The sequence below is a fragment of the Chaetodon trifascialis genome, chromosome 1 (assembly GCF_039877785.1).
Source record: "Chaetodon trifascialis isolate fChaTrf1 chromosome 1, fChaTrf1.hap1, whole genome shotgun sequence".
NCBI classification, from domain to species: Eukaryota; Metazoa; Chordata; class Actinopteri; order Chaetodontiformes; family Chaetodontidae; genus Chaetodon; species Chaetodon trifascialis.
Window position 1 is genome coordinate 34,378,676 of NC_092056.1, and position 25,968 is coordinate 34,404,643.

The 25,968-nt window shown below is 42.7% G+C and overlaps 1 protein-coding gene across 1 annotated transcript in view; it reads right to left on the minus strand.

The window, feature by feature from the left end:
• The window catches only part of dok4 (docking protein 4), a 193,113-nt gene that overhangs the window by 57,136 nt on the left and 110,009 nt on the right, over window positions 1-25,968 (minus strand). The window contains exon 3 of the mRNA XM_070961092.1: window positions 7,404-7,511. Coding sequence (XP_070817193.1) covers window positions 7,404-7,511 — 108 coding nt within the window. The remainder of the gene's footprint in view (window positions 1-7,403; window positions 7,512-25,968) is intronic.

Here is a 25,968-nt window from a genome sequence, read left to right on the forward strand (position 1 = left end):
ACAGTTAATTGAGGATATCTGAGATTAAATAAATGTAACAATATAACTGGATAATCTAACAATCTAACTGTGAGGGGAAACGTCTGCACTGAACCTCAGTGGATAGTTTTCAGGATACAGAGTGAAAGACATTGCCAAAAACCTAAGTTTTGTGCAGATTACCTCTTCAACACGTTCAGCTGTTGGAGGGGAAATCATGGTCTCAGAAACCTCCTGTCGCATTTCCTCATCCAGATACTGCAAAATGTTAAACTATGGGAAGGGAGACTGTGGCCTAGTGATGTAATAACATCCTGATCTACAATTCAGTTTGAAACATTCAGTGGCCTGTGATAGGTTGGTACAATCACCAGTGTCCCCATCTACTAGATATAATAATGCAACCTACTATAAACCCTTGTGCTACTGCTACATGTAAAGTTCTTTCATGGTATGTAAAATGGGAAAAAAAACAGATACACTCGGAAGTGAGAGAACCTGAGTATATGTGAACATAATTCAGAAAGAATTCACCTGATTATAACATGTCACAAGATTAAATTTAAGAAGTCAAAAGCCAACATACTAATGATTCATAGGTAGCTTATGAGCAGCATATTTAACTCACTTTATCAAAGCTGTTGGAAGGACAAGCTGGTCAACCTGCACATTTCTTGTTTTTCTCCTGAACTGAAGCCTTTTCAGTACTTGTAGAGGGCTGCTCTGAGGAGATTTCACCAGGTTTCTGAAAAAATGTTGTTGTTGTTTCTACATCAACTTACATTGTGAATAACTTTAAAAATCAGTCACACAGTAACAATTGTGTTCAAACCAAAGTTAGATGGATAGTATACAGTGTTGTGTTTATGTGAAATCTTGTATGGATGGAGAATTTCTTTAAGGAAAAATATCAAAGTAAAATTTTAGGCACCTTGCATCTCCACAGCCAGTCTGAATCACCATAATTATAGGTGATTTCCTCTCCTGGACTTATGTCTCGTGTTGCAAACAAGCACAGATGGGGCTTCCCTTCCACAGACAGGTACTTCATCTTGGCATTAGGGTTCACATGGTCGTCATTTACAAGTCTTCCTAGTGACTCATCCTCTTTTGCTGCATCAACACTAAAACAGCACACAAGTAACAAAAAAAAACCCATTTATATTTAGGCAGTGTAAATTACCCTGACTTAAGAGCCTGCTGTCAGTAATTTGCATGTTTTTAGTAAACCAAAAGCAATGTGTCATTTAATTTTGATAAATCAAAACACTAATATATTATACACACCACCACAGTTTTCCATTGAAATAGAACTCGAACATGAACACCTTACGGCTGTCAGGATAAAGTCTCTGTCTCGCCTCACATTCTTGCTTGTTGATTAGTTCACCTCGATATTCCAACAAAAAGCCTCCTTTTTCAAATGGAGTGGTGGCAAAGATGCCACGACCTAGTTAATATAGACATATTACGTGACAAATATGTGACAAAGAGCAATATGAGGTGATGTGAGTGTAATCTTGATCTTGAATCTTAAAACAATTGCAAGATTCAACTTACCTTTGAATGCATTTATGAATTTGACATCGAATCCCACTTTGTCCGTTCCAGCACTGGCATGAAGCCTGGCATCATTCTTAGGATTGATTCGTCGTCTTCGATGCATGTTTTCCTGGCAAGCACAAAAGCCCATATTACCAAAAGAATGTGACTGTTAGGTTATTGTGTTTATTTGTAGGACAAGCATGATCAGAAAGCAAAAGTCTAAACAATAATGTTCTAGGAACATCTGGACATGAACCAGATGTCCTCGTACACTGTTCATATTGTAATTAACACTGCTTAAAAAATGTTTTATTAACCTCAATTTATACACGGAAAAGGGACAATATGTCTCACCTAATGAATATTTGCCAAATGATAGGCAGGCAGCTTCACATGCCAAAAACACATTAAAGAATTAGGCCAGAGAAATAAGCCAGGGGGAGTCTATGAAATGCATAAAAGGAGGAGGGTGACATTTTTCATTGCTGAATATTCTCCAGTTGCTCCAGAACGCTGCAGCACGTGTTCTGACAAAAACCAGGAAGCGAGATCATATTTCTCCAATACTCGCCACTTTGCACTGGCTCCCTGTAAAGTTTAGAATAGAGTTTAAAATTCTCCTCCTTACTTACAAAGCCATAAATGGCCAGGCACCTTCTTATCTTAAAGAGCTCATAGTACCTCATTGCCCTACTCGAACACTGCGTTCCCAGAATGCAGGTCTACTTATGGTTCCTAAAGTCTCAAAAAGCAGAACAGGAGTCAGAGCATTTAGCTATCAAGCTCCTCCCCTGTGGAACCATCTTCCAGTCTTTGTCCGGGAGGCAGACACTGTCTCTACATTTAAGAGTAGGCTTAAAACTTTCCTTTTTGATAAAGCTTATAGTTAGGGCTGGCTCAGGCTTGTCCTGGACCAGCCCCTAGTTATGCTGCTATAGGATTAGACTGTCGGGGGACATCCAAAGATACACCGAGCTCCTCCGTCCTTCTGTCCCTCTCCATCTGCACGTTCTCATGTCCTACCACGGCGTGTTACTAACTTAGCTCCTTCCCCGGAGTCTCTGTGCTTTGTCGTCTTGCAGGTTCCCATGGACAGTGGCTGAATCTGGATTGTGGATTTCAGCTGCATCTCCTGCCTTGGCCCTGCCTGACATCCACTGCAACTGCTACTGCTGTTATTACATCCACTGTCACTGTTACTGTGATTGCATGTCTGTCTCTCTGTCTCTCTCTCTGGCTGCATTTCTGTCTGTCTGTCTGTCTGTCTGTCTGTCTGTCTGTCTGTCTGTCTGTCTGTCTGTCTGTCTGTCTGTCTCCCTCTCCCTCTCTTGCTCTTCCTCTATCACCCAACCGGTCGAGGCAGATGGCCGCCCACCCAGAGTCTGGTTCTGCTCGAGGTTTCTGCCTGTTAAAAGGAAGTTTTTCCTCGCCACTGTTGCCAAGTGCTTGCTCATGGGGGAATTGTTGGTTTCTTTGTAGATAAAAGAGCTTGGTCTGTACCAGCTCTATATGGAAAGTGTCCTGAGACAACTTCTGTTGTGATTTGGCGCTATACAAATAAAATTGAATTGAATTGAATTGAAATTTACTCTAGAGTCAAGCTGTGTAGGACCACATTCAAACTGTATTCCATCCTGTCTCCAACTGCTTCAGTGTTGCATGTTTTCTGACAATAATCACACACAACATGAAACGACTCTTCTAACTGACATGATTACTTGCTACTGTGTGGAAATCATGCTAAGAATTCACACTTGCCCTTGCCCACAACTAATAAAAAGTTGAACAATTTTACTCAAACAACAATAAATTATGTTTTTCATTCACAATAATTCACACTCTACACTGCATCAGATATAAATCGGTTTTGCTTCCCCTCATTTTTGTACTTCATAGTACCAATCAATGAAAGAAACAATCTCTTAGAAAAACACGGCATATTTAGTTATGGACACTAGCAGACCTACACAAAAACTGTATTGCTCAGGTTACTCACATATCCACTGTGTCACTGATAGAGAGGGAGAGACAGCAGCATTTGAAATTTTAATTGCAGCTATTCCAGTGCCTAATATGCATGGGGCATTTAATATGTCACTTAGAAATGTAACTCCAGAGGGCTCAATATAATAATATAATATACAATATATAATATAAAATGGCATACAGAGATTGACATAACCTTCACTGATGCAAAGAATACCAACAATCATGCTGTATCATACATTTCCACTCCTTGTTGTTGATGACTTTACTAGCAATAAGCAACCTCATTCTTAATGTCAGGATTAATCCAAAAAGAAATGACAAAGCTATCATGTCAATTGCCACAATTCAACTGCCCTTTCATATCAAAAGGCCTTTCATATTAAACCTCAACTCACTCCACTTTACTGAAAGGCTAATGTGTGCTGCTAATTAGCTGGCTCACACCATCTTATCTCTTTCAGGCTAACCTGCACAAATAGAGCTAGTTAGCTGTGGAGCTAACTCAGTAGCTAATCAGCTGCTATTAACTGCCTCATATAAAAACAGCCTTCAAATATTCCAAGTTGCTGTCAGTAAAAATCACTCGCTCCTCTTTACCGAAAGACAAATGTGTGCTGCTAATTAGCTGGCCCACACCAACTTGTGCAAATGGAGCTCATTAGCTATGGAGTTATTCACCTGCTAATTGGCTGCTAATAGCTCGCTGTAGCTAGTTAGTTTTTCTACCAAATACTGCGCCGAATAAAAACAGCCACTAAAAGTTACAAGTTACTGTCACTAAAAACACCTGTTCATGCAAATAGCTGCTATACTTACAAATAAATATGCTTACCTGTGTGTTTTCAATCCCATTGTACATTCATTATGCCGTCCACGTCGAGCTTCTAATGATGATTTAATTGTTAAACTGACCGGTTCAGACTCATCTGGGTACGCCCCTCGGACCTGACATGTGGGTACCGCCCACAAGCTTAACCAGCCAATCACAAGGAAGCCCGCCAAATTTGAGCCAGTGTATCAGAAATGTGTATGAAACTGCAGTTCAGCCACAAGCTCAAGGGTGCGCTGTTCTATACACTGAGATACACTCAAAATCAGGTCAAGTGGTAAATAAAGACTTTGCAAGAAAAAGCGAAAACATGTTAATTAGGCGAACATTGGCAAAGTCCTCATATTACCCTAAGGTCCCTGGAGCCCAGCTACGTAGTCAGGTGAATTGTCCGTCTATACCATATATACACACACACACACACACACGTTGTGTCTTTTATCACTTGTGGGGACATTACAGAGACTTACATTTATTTTCCTCTCAGCCTTCATCCAAACCTAACCATAACCACTATCTGCCTATTCCTAACCTAACCTTACCTAACCCGTAACCCTATCCTCAGTTTTTACCCTAAAATTTAATGATTTACACTGCATGAAAAGTAACATTTCCGTCACTGTAAATTGCCGTGGAAGTTCTCTCTCAGCCCCTGTGACCATGAGGTGTTAAAATGCAAATGTGAATGCTGCAAGCTATACAAATGCAAATTGGGATTGTGTGTGTGTGTGTGTGTGTGTGTGTGTGTGTGTGTGTGTGTGTGTGAATACAAAGATTTATTTTTTTTTCATGAGGATTTAAAAGTGTGTTTAAATTATTTTATAGGGTACATACAGGATAAGTGTCCTGACTCTCAAAAGCCTTTAATTTTCCACTTAAATTGCTAAATCAAATTGTGAAAATTAGAGCATCTACAGTTCTTGGACACTGGTCACAATTTTTCGCATTTTGCCACCACAACACCAGATGAACAATGCTTGCGTGATTAGCTTGCAAAATTCCAACAGGGTAAGTCCACTGATGATTCTTTAAGTAGGAATATAAAGGGAACACACCAAAGTGACTTTTCTTGTTTTTATTTTCGATGATGTCAGTTTGAAGAAATTTACATGTTTTATAAAATATTCAGGTACAAAAATAGAAAATCAAAGTACCTAACAAAATCACAGCATGTTTTTCTTTCTATGCAACAAAAATGGTCTCGCGAGAAATTCCGAGAGCGCGACCTCGCATATGATTGGACGCCTCCTCTGACGCAATGACGTCGGCAGAAAGCGACCTCGGCGCGTTTGTGAACGCGAATCGTGTTTAGATCAGAACAGTTACGTTTCGGGTCCTGCTAAACTTTAACTCTGTTCATACAATGGCCGGACGTCGTCTTCAGTTCATCCCAGAAGGCACTCCTCTGCGACGAGTGGACGGCCTGGCTGCGGAGCGACCATATCCGGAAAGTCCAAACAATTTAGAGAAGAAATTGCTGAGCGCCTTCAGTGGATTGTCTCGGCTGCTAACGCAGCTGATCGCGCAATTGGCGAGGAGAATGGCCGTGATAAAAGCCAGAGTGCTCGCTCTGGAGGAGCAGCCCCGACTGAACTGCAGCTGTGGAGACGAAGAGATGGGTGCGTAAGTTACATAAGTAACGTTAGCATTTAATACTACATTGTGCAGTTTTTAGGGCGCTAAACCTTTATTATTCTCATTGCACTACATTCCGAACATTTGGTAACCGTTCACGTTACATTTAACATTACAATGTATTTTGTATTTTAAAGGAAAAGGTGCGACATCCGCACAATAGTGACGGAAACGACAGGCAATATGAACCTGGGCAGAGGTAAGTTAATTAAATATACAGGAAATATTCCGCAGAATGTAAGTAAATGTAAACGTTGCATGATCTGTACTTTTTGTGTTTTACAGATTAAACTCGCCCCACAACGAAACGGTGACGTCATATTTGATGGCCACTTTAACTGCGAGTCCAGACACGGATAGCGTGGAGAGAGAAGTCCTTTTATGTAAGTTTTTTTAAATTTATTTATTTAACCCCTTTCTGTTGTTTCTTGTTGTTGTTGTTTTTACTTTCCTGAAGCCTGTCTTAATTATTTCAAACCAATATATATTTTCTTCCAGCGGCCTATAAGACATATTATGAGATGGTGCGGAGGAGCTTCAGGTATGCCCATCCAGCTCTTTCAGTTCAGGCAGCAGCTGTGAAGATTGCAGCTCGCAGCAGACAAAGAAGGAAGCGGGTAAGAGTTACATGAATGCCGCTTTATTTTCACAACAATGTATAAATGGGCTGAATTTTATTTATTAGCTGCATTGTTTTTGAGAAACACTGTCACATATGTTATCACGTGTTATTGTTTCTTTGCAGTACTAATATTATGTCAATACCTGTATTTACAGCTGCTGGAAGCAAGAAGGAGTGTCCTAGCCACCCAGCAGGAAATAGATTTTTAGCAGGGGGTCACTGCTGACATGATGTCTGATGAGGAGGATGACACCGTGGAAGGGGAAGCTGGGTGGGTCGTAAAGCCCTCATCTTTCCGCAGTCAGAGGCTCTCCCAACTCTGCCAGACACTTCAAGAGTGGCTGGAGAGCAACCCAAAATATGTGGTGACACACCGCAACAGGCTTTGCATTGAGTCCCCATCAAAGCGACCAGCATGAGTAGATCAACCTGGGTAGCATTCATGTGCTAATTAGAGCTATTTGCACCTTCGCAAAGGCGCATTTAACCACGCCCCCCGCCGACAGATGGTTCGTTTCCGATGATATTCGGAGCCAGCGAAGTTCCCCGTAAACTTGCCGTAAATCGCCAAAAATCAACGAACTTCTCGGGGATTTACGGGTCGAAAATGTGGTTTTTCATGCAGTGTTACATTAAGTGGACCTGCATTTTGTCCCCACAAACCAGGTGAGTCCCCACAATGTGACTTGTCCCCACAACATGATAAATACCAGGTCTCACACACACACACACACACACACACACACACACACACACACACACACACACACACACACACACACACACACACACACACACACACACCTTAGGACAGGCTCTGATATAGGCAGACTTCTCATCTGGGTATTTCTCCAGACGACGAGGCCCTTTACTGGATGACTTCTTGAACACCAGCCAGCAACGGCGATAGATCTGTAATATGTACATGCATGCACAGACACACACCAACACACACAGAGACAAGATCAAACTGATTAAATATTCAATACTACTTTCATTTTAGTGAGAAACAGTGAGCTGATCAAAAAGCAAACCTTATGTGATAAAACAAAAAAAAAGTATTGTACATAAACACACACAGCTTTTAACTTGAGCTGTCAAATTATAACACATGTATGTAGACAGAACACAAGCAACTGAAGAAAACATGATCAATTTAACAAAACAACAAGAAAAACCATGCTGCAAAGAGGCAAAACACAACCAAATTGAGAAACCCTTGACAGTTTTTGCCTATTGCTTGAACACTATTGACACCAACACCAACCAGCCACAAATAGGCCTCAGCTAAGCAATAGTTGGCTAATGCTCCTTTTGCAACAAAAATTGGAAGTTCTGTGAAACATACAGTACAGTATAGTGCATAACACTGTACCATTGAGATGTTACAGTACTGTGTACAGTATACAGTACACTGCTGCAAATACAATAAAGTTTTGTGAAACATGCAGTGTTTATATTGAGATGTTTCAGTACTGTGCATGGTATATACAGTAAAGTACAGTATATACATTACTGTATAAAGAACCAAACCAATAACAATTCGTGGTTTCATTTTCCTACAGAATGGCTAGAGGACCTTCTGGGGGTGGACGACAATGCCTGTTCACTCAACAGCAGGAACTTGCCTTTGTAGAAATAGTCAGAGCAATCTGAACAATGCAATCTGTCTCCACCAGCTACGGCAACAAAAACTTGCAGATAGGCAAGTATTCATCAACATAAATCGACTAAGCATTATTAGGGTGAGGGTTATTTTTGTTAAATTTTCTCTTTACTGCATGTACTGTACTGTAAAGTATAGTACTGTAACGCACAGTATTGAGTTGATGTAATTTGTAACCCTCCAGTAATTTAATTACAGTAGTTTTAATTTTTGGTTGTTGTGAAAACCTTTGTTGGAGAAAAACATAAAACAACAGAAACTGTGTAACAAACAGTGTTGCATTGAGCTTCACAGAATGCTCTGAGAAACTGAATAAAAACAGTGAAAATGAAAGACTGCAGTGTTTTATAGAAAGTACACTAGTGTGTTGCTGCTAATCTGAAAGTGTGTGAATAGTGTGTGTATGTGCCCTGCGATCGGCTGGCGACCGGTCCAGGGTGTACCCCGCCTCTCGCCCGTTGACAGCCGAGATAGGCTCCGGCCCCACCGCGACCCCGAAAGGGATAAGCGGCATAGAAAATGAATGGATGGATGGATGTTCAAGCAACGGGCAAAAACTGTAAGATGTATGGAACACGAATAAACGACATGACGGCATGTCTTCTGTGTTTGGTTGTGTTTTCTGTTGTGTGTTCTATAGTTGGTTGTGTTTTCTGTACTTTGTTATTTCCTATATTTAGATGTGTTTTCTATATTTGGTTGTGTTATCTGTATTTAGGTGTGTTTTATTTGTATTTAGGTGTGTGTTCTGTATTTGGTTGTGTTATCTGTGGTAGGTTGTGTTTACTGTATATAGGTGTGTTTGCTGTATTTGGTTGTGTTTTCTGTATGTAGGTATGTTTTCTGTATGTTGGTGTGGTTTATATATTTGAGTTGTTTGCATTTGGTCGGGTTGTCTATATTTGGTGGTTTTCGGTATGTAGGTGTATTGTCTGTATTTGGTTGTTTTCTGTGGTTGGTTGTATTTTCTGTTTGGATGTGTTTTCTGTGTTGGGTTGTGTTTTTTTATATTTGGTTGTGCTTTCTGTGGTTGGTTGTGTTTTCTGTATGTGGATGTGTTTTCTGTATTGTGGAGTATATTGTATTGTGGCACTGTATTTTGCCACAGGGCGGCAGTAGCCATATTTGAAGTACCATATGTCAACAGTGGAAGTCAAGTAATAAATGAAATGAATTCTGTCCCCTGAAACAAGTGCTGAATTTGTATGTATGTACCACACAGTAACAAAAGTTTACCAGGGGAAACTCAATCTCTTCTGTTTCTACATCAGTTAGTCACTCAAAAAATGTACCCAAATGAGCCTGAAAAATCTGGCAAGAAGGGTGTGAAGTTTTTGCCTTCAGCTTTGAGTTTTATGTAAAGGTGGAGAATGTAGTACAGAGACATGTCCAGAGGGAAAAAAAAGACTCATAGCTCTTCTGAAAACACTGCATGTCCTCTGGCATTCCAGTCATGTTTTAGGAAATACTATAAAACAACTAAATGAGCCTTGAAATGAAATGCACCCTTTTTGAAATTAGCATGTCAAATAAGCAAGTGTCATATGACTTTCTGGTTTAAATAAAGTTATTCATATAGTGTGAATCTGCAAGTCAAGACTTCCATGATTCTGAATAATCTTAAAGATGTATATGTAAGATGTATATAAGATTGGCAAAAGGCATAAAAAAATGAGTTGGCTAAACACATTTTGCAACAAGGAACCTGACCGATTTGGACTTTGTCAGAGCTTAATAAATTAGTCTGTGTTGCTACTTCTGTCACAAAGTGACGAACAGTGACTCACCCTATACAGTGTATAAACGGATATTAAAGAAGAAATACAAATAACACCTACAGTCAGAGCAGTAGCAATGTATCACATTTCACAATTTCAAATCCCTTCTCTGTCTTTCTTTCTTAATCTACTGTCTGAAATTATGTGTTTTTTAAGCTAATCAATATACAAAATGCCCATGCATCCACTAAAGTCTACTGTGCCCTACTATTGTGCCCCCGTAACATCATTTTCTCGCTCTTTCATGTGAGTACCTACTCTGGAATAACACTGACTGCAAACTATTTCACATCAGTTTCATCTTTGAAGCTGTGAGGGAGCAATTAGCACTTTGTATCGTCCCCCTCCCTCCCACCCCCTCCTATCTTTAACTTCACTAAGCACTCTTCAAAGATAGCTTGTCTGCCGACAACCACTTATTTCAAACACAGGACAGTGAAAAGATTTAGGCAAAAGAGAGATAAAGGGGAGGAGGGAGATTTCTGATGTGGAGGGTGGGCTGAAAAGAGAGAGTGGACATGAAATCTTAAGGGATGTACACAAGGTAAAAAACAACAACAACAACAACAACAACAACAACAACAACAAAACAAACCAACTATGACTTCTACTTGACACCAAAAATTGAGGGGATAGGGGATAGGGTCAAGAGAGCAGGTGGTTGGGCAGTAGAAGGTAACCAAGGTTGGTTCCTCATTTGGAAAGAAATGTGAGAAGGAAATGAATATAGGAGATGAAGGTGTGCATGTCCTGTGGTGGTGTTCCATGTACTGTTGGTAGTTAGGGTCTAAGAAAAACAGAGACTGATCTGGTCGTCTTTGTCACAGTGACACTAACAGCAACCACTTGGAAACACTGGAAACACTGTCTTACATAGGAGCAAGGACCCCAGGTCCTTGCATCAAGTTCCACCTCTAACCACAGTACATGCAACACCGGACATGGACCTACTCACATCGACACTTCACCCATTCACGTTATCATTGTACTACATCAACACACCAGACACCACCATGCTCACTCTGTGAACTTTAATAACCTAAGACCTCTCCCATAACACCAGCAATCCATCTCTTCACTTAATAAGTCACCTGTCACCATCAACATGTCACTGTTTAATGTTCGCTCCCTTTCAAACAAAACTTTTTTTTTTTTTTATCAATGACCTAGAGGTATTTATCAATGGCCTAGCGGTAAGGAGCGGTATTGCAGATCATTCCTTCCTGCAGCCATCAGACTTTACAACAGATACTGCTCGAAGTAATCGGTACAATAATATGTATAACAATCTGTGCAATAACTGAACTGAACATGTGAAACAATCTGTGCAATAACCTGTGCTATAATCTGTGCAATATTTCGGTACATAAAAGTCTGTCGATACATAACAGCCTGTAAATACTATTCTCCGATACATAACAGATACATACATACATAACAGGATGACGTTTCTCTTTCTATCCCATCCTTTTGTATATACTTGCTGTGTTAACTTGCATGCACTTGTTGTCTTTTAACATTCTATTCACTTTATTGATGTTGCTGTGAAATTGGAATTTCCCCTTGCGGGCCAAATAAAGGCATATTGAATTGAATTGAATTGAATTGAATAGTTTTAGATAATAAGATTGATTGTTTATCCCACTGCATGAAAAGTCACATTTCCGTCAATTTCCGTCACTGTAAATTGCCGTGGAAGTTCTCCCTCAGCCACTGTGACCATGAGGTGTTAAAATGCAAATGTAAATGCTGCAAAGCTATACAAATGCAAATTGGGATTTTGTGTGTGTGTGTGTGTGTGTGTGTGTGTGTGTTCTGTGCCTACAGAATACAAAGATTTTTTTTTTTCATGAGGATTTAAAAGTGTGTTTAAATAATTTTATAGGTTACATACAGGATGAGTGTCCTGACTCTCAAAGGTCTTTAATTTTCCACTTAAATTGCTAAATCAAAATTGTGAAAATTAAAGCATCTACAGTTCTTGGACACTGGTCACAATTTTTCGCATTTTGCCACCACAACACCAGATGAACAATGCTTGTGTGATTAGCTTGCAAAATTCCAGCAGAGTAAGTCCACTGATGATTCTTTAAGTAGGAATAAAAAGGGAACACACCAAAGTAACTTTTCTTTTTTTATTTCCGAAGATGTCACTTTAGAAAATCAATTTAGAAAATCAAACTACCTAACAAAATCACAGCATGTTTTTCATTTACGCAACAAAAATGGTCTCGCGAGAAATTCCGAGAGCGCGACCTCGCATATGATTGGACGCCTCCTCTGACGCAATGACATCGGCAGAAAACGACCTCGGCGCGTTTGTGAACGCGAATCGAGCTTGGATTACAACAGTTATGTTTCGGGTCCTGCTAAACTTTAACTCTGTTCATACAATGGCCGGACGTCATCTTCAGTTCATTCCTCTTTTTCATGCACCATGGACCAGCGGCATGGCCCAACCCAGAGACTCTTATCAGTGAACCCCTCTGCACATTTCCTTGCTTTTTTTCCCCAGTAGTCACTGAATTTCCTTGGTTGATCCTTGTTAATGTGTGTGTCACAATTTCATTAAAGACTTTTTTTCAAAATCTGTCTGTCAACTGTGTTCTCTGTGTTCTACTGTGTGGTAGTGTAGAAGGTGGATCGCCAAATAAATCAATAAAACATCAATCAAATAAAATATATATGTCATTTATATATACATAAATATAACAATATAATAACTATTTTTTATATATTAACTTATTATATAATACATTAATTTAATATGTATTTATTATTATTATTACGATTGGAGTTGCTATCCAATCACATGATGGTTTCCTTTTAAAATGCCTGTGGAATCATCCAATGGTTGTTTGTGAAGTCAGCAGGCCAGCCTGAGTAGATCAACGTCGGTAGCATTCATGTGCTAATTAGAGCTATTCGCACCTCCGCGAAGGCGCAATTAACCCCGCCCCCCACCGACAGATGGTTCCCCGTAAACTTGCCGTAAATCGCCGAAAATCAACGAGATTCGCGGGGATTTACGGGTCGAAAATTTGGTTTTTCATGCAGTGTCCATCCATCCATTTTCACCCGCTTCATCCAGGGCCAGGTTGCGGGGGCAGCAGTCTGAGCAGGGACGCCCAAACTTCCCTCTCCCCAGACATTTCCCCCAGCTCTTCTGGGGGGACCCCGAGGCATTCCCAGGCCAGCTGAGTGACATAGTCACTCCAGCATGTCCTGGGTCTTCCCTGGGGCCTCCTCCCGGTGGGACATGCCTGGAACACCTCCCTGGGGAGGCGTCCAGGGGGCATCCGATAAAGATGCCCGAGCCACCTCAGCTGACTCCTCTCGATGTGGAGGAGCAGCGACTCTACTCTGAGCTCCTCCTGGGTGACAAAGCTCCTCACCCTATCTCTAAGGGAGCGCCCTGCCACCCTGCGAAGGAAACTCATTTCAGCTGCTTGTATCTGGGACCTCGTTCTTTCGGCCATGACCCAAAGTTCATGACCATAGGTGAGGGTAGGAACGTAGATTGACCAGTAAATCGAGAGCTGAGCCGAAAGGATCTCCAACTTTCCTTCTTCACCATGACAGACCGGTACAGCGACCGCACTACTGCAGCCACTGCACCAATCTGCCTGTCAGTCTCATGCTCCATCCTTCCCTCACTCATGAACAAGATCCCAAGATACTTAAACTCCACTTGAGGCAGGAACTGTCCCCCAACCTGAAGGGAGCAAGCCACCTTTTTCCGTTCGAGAACCATGGCCTCAGACTTGAATGTGCTGACTCTCCTTCCAGCTGCTTCACACTCAGCTGCGAACCGCCCCAGTACATGCTGAAGGTCCTGGCTCGAGGGAGCCAACAAGACAACATCATCCGCGAAAAGCAGAGACGAAATCTGCCGGCTCCCGAACCAAACCCCCTCCGGCCCTGGCTGCGCCTAGAAATTCTGTTCATAAAAATGATGAACAGAACCGGTGACAAAGGGCAGCCCTGCCGGAGTCCAACATGCACTGGGAACTGGTCCGACTTACTGCTGGCAATGCGGACCAAGCTCCTGCTCCGGTTGTACAGGGACTGTACAGCCCTCAACAGAGAGCCTCCAACCCCATACTCCCGGAGCACCTCCCACAGAATGACACGAAGGACCTGGTTGAAAAAGAGGGACCACCACCCTAGTCTGCCAGTCCAGAGGCACTGTCCCCAACTGCCACGCGATGTTTCAGAGGCGTGTCAACCAAGACAGTCCTACAACATCCAGAGACTTGAGGTACTCAGGGCGGAACTCATCCACCCCCGGTGCTTTACCACTGAGGAGCTTGCAAACTACCTCAGTGACTTCAGTTCCAGTGATGGATGAATCGACCTCCAAGTCCCCAGTCTCTGCTTCCTCTACAGAAGACATGACAGTGGGATTGAGGAAATTCTTGAAATATTCCTTCCACGCCCAACAATATCCCCAGTCAAGGTCAGCAGCTCCCCATCTCCACTGTAAATGGTGTTGGCAGAAAGCTGCTTCCCCTTCCTGAGGCGCCAAACGGTTTGCCAGAATTTCCTCGAGGCCGACCGGTAGTCTTCCTTCATGGCCCCTCCGAACTCCTCCCAGACCCGAGTTTTTGCCTCTGCAACCGCCCGAGCTGCCGCACGCTTGGCCTGCTGGTACCCGTCTGCTGCCTCAGGAGTCCCATGAGCCAACCAGGCCCGATAGGACTCCTTCTTCAGCTTGACGGCATCCCTTACTTCCGTTGTCCACCACCGAGTTCGGGGGTTGCCGCCATGACAGGCACCGCCGACTTTATGGCCACAGCTACGGACGGCTGCATCAACAATGGAAGTGGAGAACATGGTCTATTTGGACTCAATGTCTCCAACCTCCCTTGGAATCTGGTCGAAGCTCTCCCGGAGGTGGGAGTTGAAAACCTCCCTGACAGCGGGTTCTGCCAGACGTTCCAAACAGACCCTCACAGTACATTTGGATCTGCCAAGTCTGTCCTGCTTCCTCCCCTGCCAGCGAATCCAACTTACCACCAGGTGGTGATCAGTTGACAGCTCAGCCCCTCTCTTTACCAGAGTGTCCAAGACATACCGTCGAAGGTCAGATGATACAAGTCGATCATTGTCCTCTGGCCTAGGGTGTCCTGGTGCCACGTGCACTGATGGACACCCTTATGCTTGAACATGGTGTTCGTTGTGGACAAACTGTGACTAGCACAGAAATCAAATAAGAGAACACCACTCGGGTTCAGATCAGGGAGGCCGTTCCTCCCAATCACCCCCTCAAGGAGTTGGGTTCCAGAGCCCAGACTGTGCGTGGAGGTGAGCCCGACTATCTCTAGCCAGTACCGCTCAGCCTCCCGCACTAGCTCAGGCTCTTTCCCCCCCAGCGAGGTGACATTCCATGTCCCCATAGCCAGAGTCGTTGTCCAGTGTTTGGGTCGTCGGGGCTCCCACCCACGACTGCCACCCATATCACATAGCACCAACCCCTTCTGATCCTTCCTGCGGGTGGTGGGCCTACGGGAAGGCGGGCCCATGTCGCTCCTTCGGGCTGTGCCTGGCTGGGTCCCGTAGGCAAAAACCTGGCCACCAGGCGCTCGCCTGCGAGCCCCAACCCCAGGCCTGACTCCAGGGTGAGGCCCCAGTGACGCCAATCTAGGCAACGTACGCTGCCATGATTTCTTTTATTTCATAGGGGGCTTTTGAACCGCTCTTAGTCTGACCTGTCACCTAGAACCTGTTTGCGTTGGGAGACCTTACCAGGGGCATTAAGCCCCGGACAACACAGCCTCTGGGATCATTCGGGTGTTCAAACTCTTCCACCATGATAAGGTGTTGGTTCAAGAAGGAGCTTGATTTTTTATTTTCAACTGAAATGTGGCTGGGTACAGATGCGCCAGTTGTTCTCACTGAGGCCTCCCCACCAAATTTTATCTTCACATTCTCCGCAAGAAGTGGCAGGAAGGGGGGTGGTACTGCATCAATAATCAAAAATTCACAAGGACTAAAAAACATCTCATTTGATCAGCACACCACCTTTGAACACGATGCATTTGTTTTTAGCAGCTCATCCATTCTTTGCATCACAATCTGAAGACCACCTAAATATGATGCTGCTTTTATCAGCGACTTTTTAGAATTTTTATCAATAATCCATGCCACTGACAATTTCATCATTATATCTGGTGGTTTGCACATAGACAATCTATCAGACCATATGTCCAAAGAGTTTTTAAACTCCTCAGCTGCATGGATTTTACACAACATGTCACACAGCCGACTCACAACAGGGGACACACCTCGGATCTGGTCATTAGCCACAGCCTCTCAGCCAGTGTGTCCTCTGTTGATCTGGCTGTGTCTGACCATTACTGTGTGTTTTTTAGTATCAACGGTTTTATTCAGCGGGAGACCACAGTGAGAACAGTCAGGAAACACTATATTACCTCTGAAGTGGCTGCAAATTTTATTGACATTTTAGATAAACATCCTCCAGTTTCTTTACCTGCACATTGTGATTTTATTGTTGATGATTTTAACAGTAAATTAAAGACAAGCATCGAAATTGTTACTCCACCAGTTTAGGAGGAGAAATTGCAGGTTGGCAGAGAGAAAATGGAGGAAAAATAAATTAACAATTAACTACCAGATGTACTGTGAGCAACTAAAAATATATAACAAGGCTCCGAGAAAAGTGAGAAACAACCCTTTCAATAGAATAATCTCACTTCACCAATAATAACCCCAAAATCCTTTTTACAGTTTTTGCCCATTGCTTGAACACTATTGACACATGCTTAGACTAAAGTAACAAACACAGTGTAACTATATCCTAAACAAAAGTGCTGCTTTGCACTTTAGTTGCAATTCTGCAAGAACACTTGCTCCTGTACACTACACAATATTTCATACATAAGACACTTCATTCATAAATGAAATCTCAGGCTACCATTGGGAAAACACATCCATTCAAAATACAAAACACATTGGGTAATTGGAAATACTTGGAAAGACACACACCTGAAAATACTTACTTACAAAACTGAAAACAAACCAGCCACAAATTGGCCTCAGCTAAGCAATAGTTGGCTAATGCTCCTTTTGCAACAACAAAAAAAAGTTCTGTGAAACATACAGTACAGTATAGCACATAATACTGTACCACTGAGATGTTACAGTACTGTAACAGTACTGTACTGCTCCTCCTCCTCTGGTAGCTGGTTTCTGTCTGGGCTTGTGATTTCCCATTTTGTTTTCTGCATTTATTTTAATTTTTCTTAAACTTAAAGTTTTAATTTTTGGCTGAACTGGACATCCATCCATTATCTATACCACCTATCCCTTTCGGGGTTGCGGGGGGCTGGAGCCTATCCCAGCTACAATGGGCGAGAGGCGGGGTACACCCTGAGCCGGTCGCCAGCCGATTGCAGGGCCACATGTAAGGACAAACACACATTCACACTCACACTCACGCCTACGGACAATTTAGAGTCATCAATTAACCTAATGAGCAAGTTTTTGGTCTGTGGGAGGAAGCCGGAGTACCCGGAGAGAACCCACGCATGCACGGGAAGAACATGCAAACTTCACACAGAAAGGCCCCGCCTGACCCGGGGATCGAACCGGCAACCTTCTTGCTGTGAGGCACACGCACTACCTGCTGCGCCACCGTACAGCCCTGAACTGGACATCTAAAGACATATTTTATGGACAAATATTTAAAAGTTGTGGATGACTCTTGCAACCTCTGCACTGGGCTACTGACAGAAAAAGCCTGTTTCGGCCTACCAACAGAAAAAGCCTTCTGGCAGCAAAGCTAACTAGCACCAAGATGCCTCCTTTCTCCACAGACGACCTCTACAAACTTCTACAGCAGATTGCAGTGTTGGAAACTTAAGTCCAGTGTCTGGAAATAAACACAGAAGTGAATGGACTTTGTGGAAATGACAGCACTTTGCCACTGACTCAAAACAGGCTGGACAATGCTAAAATCCAGCTAATTAGCTCTAATACAGCTCCCTCGAAACTAAAGGGCTGTGTACCGGGTAATAAATCTGCCAGTATTAGTCTTCCCTGGAATGCTCTCAGGGCAAAGCCCAAGAGCTGATATGGGGAGACGTCCCACAGGTAGAGCCCAGCGCCCAGAGATCTGTGATGCGACAGGCTGGCCTGCATTGTCATCCTCCTCAACACCTGTTTAGCGTAAGACACAGCCGTGGATAAAAGCTAAAGGGAAGATGAGCAACAAAGCTCCCAAATCAGCTAGTGTGTAGTTACAAAATCGGTTTGCTCCACTACTGCAGGACCCTGGATCTCCAACTGAAAACCTGGATAACTTCTCGAATGCACAGAGAAGGGTAAGGTCTGACAGGAAGTCAGAAGCTAGAAAGCTACAAGTAAAGCTACTGACTGGTCCTGAGACTCTGACTGTTGGTGATTCTGCTATTAAAGATGTGGGAAGAATGTACAGCAGAAACACAAAAGTGTTGCACTTTCCTGATGATACAGTCTCCAACATGACCGACAAAATCCTCAGTATTGTTGCAGAAATTCTAACTCTGAAATACCTTGTACTGCACACAGGGGCAAATGATATTGCGAAACGACAATCTGAAGTGCTCAAACGAGATTTAGGTAAACTGCTAAATGCAGTGAGCTCTTTGAATGCTGAAGTCTTCTTCAGTGGGCCTTTACCACCAGTCAGAGATTGTTGGCAGTAAACAGATGGCTTTCAACTGCATGTGATGTCCACTCAGTGCATTTTATTGACAACTTCAACTTTTTCTGGGACTGCAGACATTTTTTTCAAAGGAGACGGACTTTCCCTAAACAAGTCAGGAGTAAAAATTTTTACCTCCAACCTATCTTTCTTCCTGCGTCACACTGTTCCCACTCCCAAGGACAAGAGACAAGAGGAATCCAAACAAAAGCAGCGAACACCAAAACATGAAGGAGAATCAACTCTCCCCCTGCCTGTATGCTCTAACCATGAGGGATGCCAGAGCAAAAAAGGGGATGCCTCATGTCCTCCTCCAGAGGCCACTGCTTGAGAGGTTTCACCAACTCTATCCACTAAAACTCCACCTAGGTCACCACCTCCAACCACTAAAACTCCACCTAGGTCACCATCTCCAACTGCCCAAACTCCAAATGAACAAACTTGACAGTGCTGGTATCAGGCTTACTCCTCGCCCATCTGGGATCCTGTCCCCCCAAATTCCACCCTGCCCCCTACAACCACCCCGTCCCCCTCCAACACCACAGCGCCGACGGGCACCACCTCCACCCCTCCACGGCTTGATCTAAACTTACTCCAGTCCCCTAGCAAGAGCCCAGCACAGCCACCTATTTGTGTTGGTAACTGATGTGGTCTGGGTCCAGCTTTTAAGGCAAATGTTATGCCCGACTTTTCCAAGGAAAAGCCAGGGCCCATTGTGCCGGAAGCTTCATTGATTCATGTCTCAATAGGTAGGAGGAGAAGATCTCTCCAGAAACATCACATCATCGAATTTAACATGTATTCCATGTCAGCCACAGTATGTTCTAAAACATGGGGATGTTGGACTTGGATCATCAAGCACAAGCTTGATTTTATGTTTTTAACTGAAACTTGGTTAGGACAAGATAACAGCGCAGCAGTTCTCAATGAGTCAGCCCTCCAAATTTCAGTTTCATAAGTGAAGTAAAAATGCATAAGAGAGGAGGTGGAGTCGCCATTTTGTGTAATGATAGCATTCAATTCAATAGAGTTTCTTATGGTCAGTTTGAATCTTTTGAATATGTTGCCATTCAATCAAAGTCTCCCTGTCGATCAGTCTACATAAACATCTACAAGCCCCCAAAATACAATGCAAAGTTTTCCGATGAGTTTGCCAATCTACTGTCTGTTGTTTGTATTGATTTTGACTGTGTTGTGTTAGTGGGTGACTTCAACATTCATGTTGATAATCTCAAAGATGGATGTGCTAAAGAACTTTTAAACATCCTGGATCATTTTGGCCTCAACACGTCACACATTCAACACATAACAAAGGGCATATATTAGATTTGGTTATTTCCAAATGGCTTAATATCTCTGAGGTTGTGGTGATGGATGTTGCTCTTTCTGATCATTACTGTGTATCATTTAAAATGGCTACACGTGCTCTTCATAACAAAAGTGGAACAGAGGTAATCAAAAAGCGTTATATTAATGATAACACCTGTGCAGTCTTCACTCAGTCTTTTACACCATCACCAACACTGCCCTCAGCTTCAACTGATGACCTTGTAAATAGTTTCAGTTCCAAAGTTATGACTATTATTGACTCCATTGCCCCAATTAAGACCAAAGGTTTGTCAGGAAGGAAAAAGGCACCTTGGAGAAACACCACACTGGTCAAAATCCAGAAAAGATTCTGCAGACAGGCAGAGCGCAGGTGGCGAAACACCAAACTCCAGGTTCATTATGAGATTTACAAATACAGTCTCCAAACATATAACCATGAGCTAAAGAAGGCAAGGCAAGCATTCTTCTCAGAGATTATCAACAGAAACTGTAACAATGCCTGCACTTTGTTTTCTGTTGTGGATAGTCATGCAGTGATTTTGCAGACTTTTTTAGAGATAAAATCTCAAGGATAAGACAATCAGTGTGCGGCTCCAGCTCAGGCAAAATGATAAGTCCATCTGTGCCTTCTTGTTCTCCAGTTAATCTTGCACATTTCAACCTTCTAGATCAGACAAGGCTGACAGAAACTGTATCACAGTTAAAATCCACAACATGCTGCCTTGATACTCTGCCAACAAACTTTTTAAAAAATGTTTTTAATTGGATAGCTCCAGATGTGTTGCAATACAGTTAGGCCCAGAAATATTTGGACAGTGACACAACCTTCATGATTTGGCCTCTGCATGCCACCACATTGGATTTGATATGAACGGATATACCACGGAATTGAAGTGCAGACTTTACAGTTTAATTCAAGGGGTTGAACAAAAATATATGATTAAACATTTAGAAATTGTAGCTATTTTTATACAAACACTCCTCATTTCAGGGGCTCAAAAGTAATTAGACAAATAAACATAACCCTAAGCAAAATGTTACTTTTCAATATTTTGTTGAGAATCCTTTGCAGGCAATGACTGCCTGAAGTCTGGAACCCATGGACATCACCAAACGCTGGGTTTCCTTCTTTGTGATGCTTTGCCAGGCCTTTACTGCAGCTGTCTTCAGTTGTTGCTTGTTTGTGGGTCTTTCTGCCTTAAGTTTTGTCTTGAGCTAGTGAAATGCATGCTCGATTGGGTTGAGATCTGGTGATTGACTTGGCCATTGCAGAATATTCCACTTTACTTTAAAAAAAACTCCTGGGTTGCTTTTGCAGTATGTTTTGGATCATTGTCCATCTGTACTGTGAAGTGCCATCCAATCAACTTTGCTGCATTTGGCTGAATCTGAGCAGAAAGTATATCCCTATACACTTCAGAATTCATCTGACTGCTTCTGTCTTTTGTCACATCATCAATAAACACAAGTGACCCAGTGCCATTGGAAGCCATGCATGCCCATGCCATCACACTGCCTCCACCATGTTTTACAGAAGATGTGGTGTGCTTTGGATCATGAGCTGTTCCAATTCTTCTCCAAACTTTCTTCATCCCATTATTCTGGTACACCTTGATCTTAGTCTCATCTGTCCAAAGAATGCTGTTCCAGAACTGGTCTGGCTTGTTCAGGTGTTTTTTGGCAAAGTCAATTCTGGCCTTTTTATTTTTGAGGCTGATTAATGGTTTGCTCCTTGTGGTGAATCCTTTGTATTTACTCTCATGAAGTCTTCTCTTTATGGTAGACTTAGATACTTATACACCTACTTCCTGGAGAGTGTTCTTGACTTAAGTGGATGTTGTGAAGTGGTTTTTCTTCACCATTGGAAGGATTCTGCGATCATCCACCACTGTTGTCTTCCATGGATGTCCAGGCCTTTTTGAGTTCCCGAGCTCACCAGTGCACTCTTTTTTTCTCAGAAAGTACCAAACTGTTGATTTGGCCAATCCTAACATTTCTGCTATCTCTCTGATGGATTTCTTCTTGTTTTTCACCTCCATTGAGAGCTCCTTTGACCACATGTTGTGTGTTCATAGCAACAGCTTCCAAATGCAAATGCCACACCTGGAATCAACTCCAGACCTTTTAACTGCTTAATTGATGACAGGTTAATGAGGGAAGAGCCCATGCAGCCTTGTTAATTTTTTTTACAGCCTTCTGAGTCAATTGTCCAATTACTTTTGGTCCCTTTAAAAAGAGGCGGCTACATATTACAGAGCTGTAATTCCTAAACCCTTGCTCCAATTTGGATGTGAATACTCTCAAATTACAGCTGAGAGTCTGCACTTTAAGCCCGTATTGATCATATAATTGTATCTTGAATATGTTTTCGTAAACAGCTAAAATAACAAAACTTGTGTCACTGTCCAAATATTTTTGGGCCTAACTGTAATTCTCTTCAGTCTGGTCAGTCTCCCCAGGCCTATTAGGTTCATCTGGAGGGTATTTAAGCCACGCTGTTATTCTTCCCAGTTGCCAGATTGTCTTTGCGTCATGCCAGACTCTCCAGCATTCATCTCCAGATTGATCTCCAGTATCCGACCTCGCCTGTTATCGACTACTCCTTCCGTCCTAGCCCTGTGTCTACGGGTGTGCAGACCGTACCGCCTCGGGGGTTACAAAGAGCATGTTCCTCCTCCGAGAGTGATTTCGACCTCGCCGAAATCTGTCAGTGTTTTCCGCGCTCGATCCGCTCTTCTCACACTAACCCCTTCTGAGCCAGCTCTCTGCTCAGTAAGGCACAGTGTTGCTCCGGTTGTCCGTTGTTCCGTGTTCCCATTATATCGGCCGGCACTGCAAATGGGTTCTCCATTCGCCCGTTACACCACGTCACTCCCCCTCTCTCCGCTGCACTCATGCCCTGCCTCCAAGCCCCTCCTCCCTGCGGCATCTGCGCAGAAACAAGCTAACTCTGCCAGCCACTACATCACAGTCGCTAAAATACCGTACGTGCTGCGGAGTGTTACTGTAACAATATATCAATATTAGCTTTATGGATATTTGTTGTCTTAGCCGTATATGCTGTTGTTGGCAGCAGCGGTGTGGGCTGTTTGTCCTTTGCAGGTGGCTGTTGCACCACCATAGCTTTCACTAGCCTCCTGATGCTGCTCACAGAGCCGTTTGACCGAGCGGCAGACGGCAGCATGAGTGGAGGGAGGGGGGCAGCTCGCAGCATTTGTGAGTAGTGATTGACAGACGTCAGACACTCCCTCAGACACTCCTCTTGCCCTGATTGGTTGTTTTGTGTCGGGCATGGTGGATTCTTGCAAATCGCAGTAGGAGCAGTAGGTGGGACCAATAGAGCCGTTTTTTTTCACAGGGCATAGGGATAGTTTTAGCAAATATGGTAAAAAATTACTTTTATACAAGTTACCTACTGCAGCTTTAAATCTGAAGAGAGAAGGAGTGAAATGTGGAAGGAGGTAGAGAGAAAATTTCCATTTGGTGGAGACTACTGCAGTTACAAGATGAGTAGACGGCAACACCTACTTCCAAGTTCCTCAATATATTTTTTAGAATTAATCTTTGGATTTCACATAAAAAGCTTTTCTACCTTGATATAAACTATTTTACAAATACAGTCAATAGATTTCTTACACCTTTAGTTGGCTTATTGTTAAGAGTTGGTCTATGTCCTTCCTCGTCCTCTTTTTAAGGACTTTTCTACGTGATTATTTTTGATTAATTGAAGCCCTTAAAACCTCCTGCATACACCATGTAATATAACATGCACGTTCCTTTTTTTCTGCCTTGCCTCCCATATTTCAGTTAATATATATTTTGCAAACTTATATATGTTTAAATTTATAGTCAGGGGACACTACATCCAAACTTGGACTATATCATAAATATGTATACACTATATAGCCAAAAGTATTCACTCACCCATCCAAATAATTGAAATCCATGGCCACGGGAGTATAAAATCAAGCACCAAGGCATGCAGACTGTTTCTACAAACACTTATGAAAGAATGGGTCATTCCAGAGCAGGCTCTAGCCCTTTGGCCCTTAGGCACCCCCCGGCAAAACAATACGTGATGCATGAACAAACAGCAGAATAGTTTCAGAACAGTTATCTTTTTATTATTTCAAATAATTTATTACACACTCAAAGTTTGTTTCAAAGCATGGATGAACTCCATAAAGTGTAAAAGTGCTCATAAATTAAAGGATATTTAACATGAAATTAACTCTAACTCTCTAACTCTACTCTATCAACTATGGAAATAAAAGTGCTTTTAAGGACACTGAAAAAACAAGCAAATTATGACTGAAAAGGGTCGACTTATAAAGGATATAAACTCAAAAATATTTAACAAATGTAAACTCAAAGAATGGATGAACTCCAGAAACTATACCAACAAAAAATGTTCTTATAGTCACTCTAACACTTCAGCAGGCAAATTGACTGACACACTTTATTAAATTGCACAGACAAAAATACTATGGAGAATGTTCAAGGATATTTAACAAATAATGACTCAAACAGCTGCTGTTTGTTACACAATTGCATTTGGTAATTTCTATCATCCTATCACATAGTCGCATTGTAGAAATACATTTTATCTGACCATGTAACTTATGGTAGATAAATTACAATTACTGCCATCAGTACTATTATTACTATTAGGCTGTTACAAGGTGAAATAATACTACTGATTAATATTAGTAGTGTTAATGTGATGTGATTATAAAAGTAATAATTGCTAATAATAATAACAATAACAGCAACAATAGTACTAGTTGTACGTACAAAGTTCAGAGGAAGGTGAACATGAAGGCATCCTTTCTCTACCAGGTGCAGGTCTCTGCAAACATTGCCTGAGTGCATCTGGCCAATTAAAAAAAGCAAAACAAAAAAAAGACAAAATATAGGGCTCTATTTCCGACTCTGCTGCTGGCGCGGCGCAGGCTGCGCCACCGGCGCAGTAGTATTTTCAAGCAGCGCAGGCAGGCGCACAGCGCATTTGGTATTTTGGTAAACCCAGGCGTACAGAGGTGCGCCAGGATAGGCATTGCGGCGCAGTAGGGGGAGGTGTTGGCATAATGAGCCGGCGCATTGGACTTTTCGATCATTTTGGTCTGCGCCGGCGGCGTAAAAGTGCGCTGAAAGCTCGCCACCTCAGACCTGGTCAACTCTGTGCGCCAGCGGCGCAAATGGATTTTCGTAAACCGGCGGAGTCATGTGCTCACGTCACCAACACCTCACAGTCAGGTTTCCACAGTGTCTGGCATTTTATTAGCAACAGCCGCAATTCAATGCAACTATCTGAGTCAGCACATACAGTCAGAACTAAATTATATATATTATATATTTTGATCAGTATCTCATCTGACCACATCGAAAGCGCGTTCGGCACGCGTAATGGTCACTCAACCTGACCGAATGTACACAGGTGAAACGGGGATGTCTGGTGATCTGTGACTCAAATTGCCTGGTGACACACTTAGCCACTTTCCCCAGGTCGGCACGACTCATTCATCCCGGCGAATTCTAGTATCCCTACAGTCTTTCAGGGGGACACCCCTCTGGATGGGTGGCTGCTAGGTGATAACGGCTATCGACTGAAAACGTGGTTGATGACGCCATATATCACACCGTCAACAAGACGGCAGTGTGAAAACAGTGTTTTCAGCAGTGCAACAGCCACGATTCAATGCAGCTATATGAGTCAGCACATACAGTCAGACCTATATTTTGATCAGCATCTCATCTGACGAACGCGTAATGGTCACTCACCCTGACCGAATGTACACAGGTGAAACAGGGATGCGAACTAATTGGTTAACGTCGCCATGCCAACCAGAAACAGCCGTGGCATCCTACAGAGCATATATACTGCATCTA